Source organism: Rana temporaria, chromosome 11 (assembly GCF_905171775.1).
Source record: "Rana temporaria chromosome 11, aRanTem1.1, whole genome shotgun sequence".
Classification (NCBI taxonomy): domain Eukaryota; kingdom Metazoa; phylum Chordata; class Amphibia; order Anura; family Ranidae; genus Rana; species Rana temporaria.
The window spans coordinates 127,415,405-127,424,621 of record NC_053499.1 but is presented as its reverse complement, the minus strand read 5'-3'; the positions used below and the strand labels follow the sequence as shown (position 1 = coordinate 127,424,621).

Sequence of the window (9,217 nt, the reverse complement as noted above, 5' to 3'; positions counted from 1 at the left end):
TGGCTGGCTGGCACCCTGCTGTTTGTGGGCTTTCTGGCTGGCACCCTGATGTGGGTGGCTTTCTGGCTGGCACCCTGCTGTGGGTGGGTTTGCTGGCTGGCACCCTGCTGTGGCTGGCTGACCCCCTGCTGTGGGTGGGTCTGCTGGCTGGCACCCTGATGTGGGTGGCTTTCTGGCTGGCACCCTGATGTGGGTGGGCTTGCTGGCTGGCACCCTGCTGTGGTTGGGCTTGCTGGCTGGCACCCTGCTATGGGTAGCTTGCTGGAACCCTGCTGTGGGTGGCTTGCTGGCTGGCACCCTGCTGGCAGGCACTGTCAACTAAAAACTAAACACTACACACTACACACTACACACAAATCACACAACACACACCATACACACCACACTACACACTACACACTACACACTACACACAACACACACCACACACCACACTACACACTACATGTTGACAGGCATGACAGTACAGGTTGACAGCAAGATAGGCCTCCTCACAGCCTGTCGATGTTTAAGAATCCAGGAATGTGTATTTTTCTTCCTGGAATTTCCAATGCCTTTACATCGATCGCTGATAGAGGAAGTCGACAAGATGTTTCCATGTCCATGTCCAAGGGCTGCAAAATAAAAAGACAAATATAAGACAAATATGAGATTCTCTATTCATAGATCTATGACCTGAGTAAATATCAGGATATTGCTTAAAGTCCAATTCCAGAAACACGTATAAATGATCCTTTGCAGTATTTGTGTGTGTGGGGGGGGGGGGGGTTGATTTTTTGCCTAGGGGTAGAGGAATAAGGTGTAATAATGTATTCCTTGCTTTGGACAACCTTCATCTATGCAACCGGTCCCTCACAGACCCTCTCTAAGCTTTCCCAGCCACGGTCACATGCTTACCTCACATACAATGTAGGACTGATAGGCCTGTATTGTACATGGTGATGCAGAGAGGTGAGGGCGAGGTTCCTCTTTCTCTGCCCCTAGAGTTTACAAGCAATAAAACATTAGAGTGCAGGGTGGGTGGGGGTGGGGGTGGTTGCCTACTGTGCAATTTTTTTATTTTTTAAATTGGGCTTTAACATTGACCAACTTCTTTAATACGACTCGGAACCTTCTTCCTCTTTCCATGCAGTGGAGGAGCAGATAGGATACAAATCTAGAAGCAAACTACATGTCTGGTCCCCTGCCTTCCACCACACCATGATGGCCGAAGCCAAATGTCCTAGACAGCCCAGAGATTGTATTATGAACCATTGCACCTTCTCACTTCAACTGTCACTCCCAGCTGTGCACCAATGGGGCTTATTTACTAAAACAGGAGACCTGGTGCAGCTCTGCATGGTAACCAATCAACTGGCATTTTTTTTGTCAAAGCTTTATTGAACAAGCGAAAAGTTAGAAGCTGATTGGCTACCATACACAGCTGCATCAGATTTTTCACTCTCCAGTTTTAGTAAATCATCCCCATTGTGTCTGATGCATAGAAAGTTTCATTCTTATTTACTTCTCCCGTAGAAAATGAAATACAGTGGAACCTCGGATTGCGAGTAACGCGGTTAACGAGCGTTTCGCAATACGAGCACTGTATTTTTAAAAATCGTAACTCGGTTTACGAGTGTTGTCTCGCAAAACCAGCATGATTCAGGCCAAATCGGTGTGCAGTACTGCGTTTGGCCTGAGGTGGGGGGCGTTGGAGCCGAGAGGAGCCAAACAGCGCTGATCGCCGCTGTTTGGAAATGCACGGAAAGGCCCGAGGACAGCTCGGCTAACCTCAGCAAACCTCGGGGACGGAGTCTTTGCAAGGTCAACCAAGGTGTCCTCGGGCCTTTTCTGGCCGTTTCCGAGGCTCTCCGGCACCCCCCACCTCTGGCCACATGTGGTATTGCATGCCATTGAAGTCAATGTGGAACAAATCATTTTAGTTTCCATTGACCTCAATCGGGAAACTCGCTTTGATATGCGAGTACTTTGGATTACAAGCAGTCTCCTGGAATGGATTATGCTTGTAATCCGAGGTTCCACTGTATTGACTGATTAGTCTGTGAGGTTTTCCTGCAGGCTGGGATATGTCTGTACCCCCTACATTAGGCTGGGTTCACACTACGATTTTCCCGTCCGTCAGCCGCATACGATTTATATGAAAAAACGTATGCGGCTGAAACGGACGTAAACGTATGGAACCGCACATATGTGCGTTTTCCATTGACATTAATGTTAAAGAAAAACGTATGCGTTTGTCATACTGTTTCAAAAACGGCTGCAAAACCGTGGTTGAACACGGTTTTGCGTACGTTTAAAAAACGTTTTGCCAGAAAATCGTACGCACCCGGATGCATCTGAGTGCATACGATTTGCAATGCATTGTCTATCTATACGTTTTCCCGTCCGGGCCCGTACGTTTTCAATACTGAAATCGTATGCGGCTGACGGACGGGAAAATCGTAGTGTGAACCCAGCCTTAGCTGTATAGACACAGCAATGCTCCTTACAATGTGTAACAATCTTCTTTTTTGAATCCTCATCCTATAAAGATTTGTGTACTTACCTGGGCTACTGAGAAAGGTGGCCATCCTTTCCCTTGTTCCAGCGACTTCCAATTGATGAGCCTCATGAATAAATGCCGTCTTATGTCTCTGCCGACTCCAAGCCTCTTCTCCGGACATTTGCATAGAAGCTATAAAAGAGAAATTAAGAGTTATTTTGAGTTCATTTTGCACTTTTTATAAAAGAAAAAAAAAACTTTGACTACAGTGCGTCTCCTCCTGGGCGGTCCTTTCACCCATTGGACGATCATAGCATGTGAAGACACATGTAGCCAAGTACAGGTGCTGATATGGATGGAATTCATATTATATTCCAGCACAACAAATGAGTACACTTTATGATGTGCCGCCATTAGATCGCTTCTAACTCCCTGAGCTCTTTAGATTGGCGGTGACACTTAAAGTAGAATTAGAGCCACATGAAAAGGGAGGAGATTGGATTTTTTTAAAGATCTTTTTTTACTTCTCATTAACATAATTTATCAGCACAGGGCGATAAAAGCAGTTTGATGGAAAGGGTTAGAACCTCTCTGTTAGGTTGCTTTCTTGTGTCCCTCCTTGGTGGGTTTTCTGTGTCCCCAGGACAGGATATGAAACAAAATGTCCACAACAGGGACACAGACAAGATTACAATGATGGCAGATGATCTAATCCTCCCCGCTATGTTCAAAACAATAGTAAATAGGGAGGAGTTCTGCTTTAATAACCTCATAAAATGATTGACCCCGTGCGGCATCTTCTGAGCCCTCAGCTCCAGGATGAAGTATTCCCATTGGATGTTCACCATGGGATGAAGAAGCCAAACTACTCAACAGTCCAGCTGACAACCAGACTTGGCAACCCCCCCCCTCCCCCACATTATACCCCTAAAGCAGCAGCAGTAGGCCTAGAAACCTTCCCTGTGCCTCTTCAGAATTAGAAAACGTCTTGTACTTACTCCATCTATGAAGTTCTTCAGGTGTTGGTCCATGTCCGGGGGGTAAACGGGATCTTCATAACTCACAGCCTTCCTGTATTCCTGGGTGGTACGGTTACAGAATGGCTTGGTGCCTGTAGCCATGATGTATATGACAACTCCCATGGAAAACCAGTCGGGTTCAAACTGGTAGAAGTCGCCGTTGATAACCTGCCAATCAGAGAAGAGAAATCAGTTACTTAGTTCCTACAAACTTACATTCCTTTTATAGGGGAAACAATAATATATATTTATTGAAAATGTATTCTAAGGGAGGCATTTACAAAGCAGCAGTATGTCCTTCCTGTGGCAATAGCGCTACATTAATAAAAATGACATTCATAAAGCACAGCGGTGGAATTGGGACTTTGAGTGCTATTACAGGGAATGGGTGTAAACATTAAAAAAAAAAGACTTATAGCTGGATTCAGGTACGGCGGCGCATCGTTGCGGCGGCGTAGCGTATCGTATTTACAGTACGCCGCCATAAGTTTGCAAGGCAAGTACTGTATTCACAAAGTACTTGCCTGCTAAGTTACGGTGGCGTAGCGTAAATGGGGCCGGCGTAAGCGCGCCTAATTCAAATGAGGATGTGGGGGGCGTGTTTTATGTATATGAAGTGTGACCTGACGTGATTGACGTTTTTTAAGAACGGCGCATGCGCCGTCCGTGTACATATCCCAGTGTGCATTGCGGCTAAGTACGCCGCACGGACATATTGGTTTCGACGTGGGCGTAAATTACGTCCAGCCCTATTCACGGACGACTTACGCAAACAACGTAAAATTTTCAAATTTCGACGCGGGAACGACGGCCATACTTAACATTACTAGTCCAGCTATTTGATGGAATAACTATACGCCTGAAAATGCCTTACGTAAACGGCGTATCTGTACTGCGTAGGCCGGGCGTATGTTCGTGAATCGGCGTATCTAGTGATTTACATATTCTACGCCGACCGCAATGGAAGCGCCACCTAGCGGCCAGCCTAAAAATTACACTTTAAGATACGACGGTGTAAGACACTTACGCCGCTCGTATCTTAGCCTAATTTAAGCGTATCTGGTTACCAGAATACGCTTAAATTTGCGTTGGCGCAGATTCAGATCTAAGTCTTTCTGAATCTGCCTATTAGGCAAGAGCCTAGTCATGTGACTCACTGTAATCAAATCAGAGTTCCTTTGTTATGCCAAGTATACAGAACTTCATAGGATACCACAGGCTCTACACAGTGGCATGCATTTAATGAATGGGCCGTAATTCTGCAGAGTGTAACAGAGAGCAGGTAGTGATATCTGCTCTCCAGTAGAAATCATTGGAACATTAACCTTGATGTAGCTTTTTACATTTTTATATGTTTACTATTTCATATGTCCATTATTATAGAGATTGTAGCTAGGCTCGCTTTAAGCAAGAGAAATAGCAAAGAACAACCACTGTGCCCAACAGCTAAACCAGGAGGCAGAGCCGGCCTATGCAATGGCTGCCCCCCCCCATGGACATATATTAACAAATTATTAAAAAGATTTAAGACCCTCATGATTACCAATCAGGTGATTTACATTACAGTGTTCTGTATACAGTCTAAAATGTTCATATTACAAGTATCAGAGGGATAGTGATTGGATTGTGATATACTGAATAGATGAGGCCTAGTGATGGGTAAAAAGAGGGTGACTTACTTCTGGTGCCATGTATCCAATTGTTCCGGCTACTCCCGTCACCGTCCTATCGCCATACAGATCCATTACTGCCAATCCATAGTCTGCAATGCGGACATGGCCTTTGTTGTCCAGTAGGATGTTCTCTCTCTTGATGTCTCTATGAACGATGCCCCGCTCGTGGAGGAACTCCAATCCGCAGGATATTTCCGCCGCAATGAACCTATAAAGGAAGAAATTACATTTTACAGTCATTAGATTTAAGTAGAAACATTATCCATGGGTAGGGGGAGGGGGTACCTGGCTCTATCCCATTACCGGTCCCACCTTTGTGGTTATTTAGGTGATCATAGGGTCAGAGTTCTGGGTATGGCACCTGCTCACCATTTCTGGTTTTACCAGATCCCAGATTCTGGAGTCTCCTGGGAGATCCCATTGGTAGGATCCAGGCTATAAACATGCTTGTCACAGTAATAGGCATGTGACCGGTACTAGAAGACCCCAAGTCTCTCCTCTGCCCTTAAAAGCATCCACAACACCGAGATTTGTGTTTTTGAATGATTTTGATTTCTTAAAAATGTCAGGTCACAATGTCATCACATCCGAGTTACCATAGCCGATCACGGCTTTGTTCAGCTGACCAGCCAGTAGACGTGGCGGCTGGTCGTCTGGGTCTCCCGGGAGGATGGAAGAGCCTGAGAACGCTGTGGAAGGTGCCGGGAGTGGAGGAAGTCTCCTCCTGCTGCATATAAAATCCAGCGGTTAGTTAGTCGCCACCTCTAAAAATCAGTACCAGGGTGATGAGGTAAATCATTGGTCCAGAAGTGTTAACCCCTTCATGCTGGTGGTATGCCTATATGTGCCCTCTAGGTGGGTGGGTTTTATCGCTGAGAGGCCGCATATATGGATACCAGAATGTAAACAAAGCTGTCCTGAGAATGCACTCCCGGGACAGTTACCGGTGGCTAAAGGAAAGCTCCCAATCTCTACATGCGATTGGGAGCTCTCTGATCATGTGACCACTGTGACAGCCAATCATGGCAGTCACACGATCAGAAACCCCGCTCCGTCTCCCGGCATCAGAAACCTCTCCACCTCCTTGGCGGCAGGGCTGGACTGGGACAAAAATTTGGCCCTGGACTTCATCCAGACTGGCCCACTTTGACATGTCTCTCCTATGGCGGCCGGACAACTCCCGCAACCCCCCTGGCCACCCAAGCCCCCTCTCCCCCTTTCACTAGCCACTAGTCGTTCTTCTTTATTAGAGTAGAACAGTTGGTACTGGTACTCTTATAGGCAGTACCAGTGGGGAAGCTAGACATTATTTCACCCGGGGCAAAGAATCAGTTCGATGCCCCCCCTTATGGGACAAGTTAGGCAGAAGTGAGAAACTCCCAGGCCATAGCTGTTGAGTCAGCTGTCTGTCCCCTCCCCCATGCTCCTCTCTTTCGTCCCCCCTGCTCCTCTGGTCCTCCCCCTGATTCTCTGTTCCCCCCAGATGAGCGCTGCGGGGAGGGAGAGGAGGTGAGCTCTGCGGGGAGAGAGAGACGGAGGTGCGGAGGGGGGCGGCGGTCCGCTGTCACTGAAGCCGGCCCACTGAGCCATCGGCCCACCGGGAAACTCCCTGTAGTCCCAATGGCCAGTCCATCCCTGCTTGGCGGTAATCCCGATTGTGGCTCGAGGTGAATTTTCAGTACCAAAAGCGGTATCCCCGAGCCACACTCAGGATCGCATCGCAGGATCCAGGCAAAGTTACTTACCTTGTCCCCAGGATCCTGCGATGTCTCCCCGCTGTGTGTGCGCGCCGTGTCTCCTCCACTCCATTCACAGTGCCGAGCTCCATTTCCTGCGAGCGCTGCGACGCACGGGGGCGGAGCACGGCGCCAAATTAAAAAAATAAAAAACACACAATACATACAGTACAATGTAATCTTCCAGATTACATTGCTGTATACAATTATTTCCAATGGAGTCCAATGGAATTCTAAACTCCTAAAGCCTGGATTGTAAAAGGACATTTCTTGTAAAGATTGCTTTCTATTGTATTGTCATTGTGGTGATGAGACTTACCTTATGACGGAAACCGGAAGAGGCGAATACTTTACGGTGAAATCAAACAGATCGCCTCCAGAGACGTATTCCATAGCGAAACAGGCAGAATGGCGCGTCTGAAAAGTCATGTGAAGCTGGGTGAGGAATGGGCACCCTTCCGCCTTCCGCATGACCTTCAGCTCGGTTTCAATGGCGTCACGTTGATCTGAAGTCTTCACGACGGACTTGATGGCGACGATCTTCTTGGTTGCACTATGAGTTGCCAGAAAGACCTGAATGAGAGAAAAGAGAGAAATCATTTGTGTTATTATAGGAAAGAACGTTCTTCATTATTGGGAAAGGATGGAACTAGCATTGGGGAGGAGTCACAAGTCGTTATTGATGAAGGCTGCGAGGCGCCATGACGTCTTCTGATATCTATGACAGGGAGAGCTTTCTTCATGTTGTGTTCCCGGCTCCTCCCCTCCATGAGGCACAGTGACATCATTAAGTCTACCAATAGCTGGATCCGTTTTGGGTGGCTGGTACACATTGGCTAGTTACTGGGGAGGGATTTGTTTTGTGGGTGGAGCTACTAATCTAATTCTAGGTGGGAAAATTAGAACTTACTTGTCCGAATCCGCCTTCTCCGAGCAGACGGTGCAGGATGAAGGTTGATTGGCTGTCACAGCGTGGAGGTCTTACTTGTAACTGGACCGCTTGTATGTCACGGCTCGGGGGAGTCACAAGAGCTGGGACCTCTACTGCTGCATTCCTCATAGGCTTCCTAGATGGAGCGGCATTCCTCATGATGTTTCTAATCGCTGCGACACGTTTCATGGTGTTACTAGTGTCACAGCTCGGAGGAGTCACAAGAGCAGGGACTTGTGCTGCGGCATTTTTCATGGGCACTCTAGATGGTAAGGCATTTTTCATGATGTTTCTAATGGCTGTAACACGTTTCATGCTGTTTCTAGTGTCACAGCTAGGGGGAGTCACAAGAGGTGGGTCTCCCACTGCCACATTTTTCATGGGCTTTCTAGCTGGTACAGCATTCCTCATGATGGTTCTAATCGCTGCGACATTCATGGTCTTATTAGTGTCAGAGCTTTGAGGAATCATCCTTTTATCTCCTTTCACTGGTTAAAAACGCAGAGAAAATCACAGAAAAAAGGTCAGAAGAAGAAATCTCAGGAGATCAGAAAAACACGTCTTCACTCAGGAGAAGTCAGGACTCTTCTGTGCTCCTCCCCCCGGAGAGGCTGCTATTTATTGCGGCACTGTCCAATCACATCGCAGTATTGTCACATGACTCCTCCCCTTATTATTGCTGTGATGTCACAATAGGTAAACAAGTCCAGCTGTTTCAACTGTCAAATTTCAAATTTTCTCTATTCTGCGGGGGAGGGGAGGGGAGGGAGAGGGGAGGGAAGGGGAGGGGGAGGGGGGGGGGAGGGGAGATGACTGTTGAGATTTAAATTTCTGGAATGATCCAGTATATTCCGTTTTACTTCCCATTGATAAATGTCACATTCAGAAACCCATCCATGAAATGTGCTGTCCTCAGATTGGCAAATTTCACAAAGATAACACACCAGGATAAGGATCCTTTTTTTTTTCTTTTCCCATGTCAGCTCCGCACGGTTTTAACCCTTTCATGACCAGAACCTTTTTGCTATTTAGCACTGTGCTACTTCAATTGGCAATTGTATCATTATGCAACACTGAATACAAATGACATTTACAGTTTTCCCCACAAATAGAGATTTATTTTGGTGATATTTGATCTCCACTGGGATTTTTTATTTTGTTATTATTATTATTATTTTTTTTAATGATGCTCTGCAATCAAATGTGCGATGCTCTGCAGTAAAAGGTGTGATGCTCTGCAGCCCTGGAAAAAGACAATGCTCTACAGCGAAAAGGCGCAAAGCTCTGCAGCCCTTGGAGAAAAGCGTGATGTTCTGCAGGGAAAGGCGCGATGCTCTTCAGCGAAAAGGCGCGATGCTCTGAAATCTTTGCGTAAC

General features: G+C 46.8%; 1 protein-coding gene across 1 annotated transcript; it reads right to left on the bottom strand.

Annotated features, from left to right (window-relative positions):
• Nucleotides 1–491: 491 nt before the first annotated feature.
• On the bottom strand, nucleotides 492–8,252 carry LOC120916825 (protein kinase C theta type-like). The gene is made up of 6 exons (XM_040327767.1): nucleotides 7,821–8,252; nucleotides 7,230–7,483; nucleotides 5,181–5,382; nucleotides 3,481–3,669; nucleotides 2,546–2,674; nucleotides 492–614 (listed from the first exon to the last, which is right to left on the bottom strand). The coding sequence occupies exons 1-6, from the start codon at nucleotides 8,250–8,252 to the stop codon at nucleotides 492–494; spliced, it is 1,329 nt and encodes a 442-aa protein (XP_040183701.1).
• Nucleotides 8,253–9,217: the final 965 nt, after the last annotated feature.

What these genes read in the sequence shown, in the direction of transcription:
- LOC120916825 (XM_040327767.1), bottom strand. Translation starts at nt 8,252, where the DNA reads ATGAGGAATGCTGTACCAGCTAGAAAGCCCATGAAAAATGTGGCAGTG. An exon ending in GAGAAGGCGGATTCGGACAA is followed by an intron (nt 7,484 to 7,820) that starts GTAAGTTCTAAT and finishes TCTCTCATTCAG; the next exon opens with GTCTTTCTGGCAACTCATAG. An exon ending in CTTCCGGTTTCCGTCATAAG is followed by an intron (nt 5,383 to 7,229) that starts GTAAGTCTCATC and finishes CTTCCTTTATAG; the next exon opens with GTTCATTGCGGCGGAAATAT.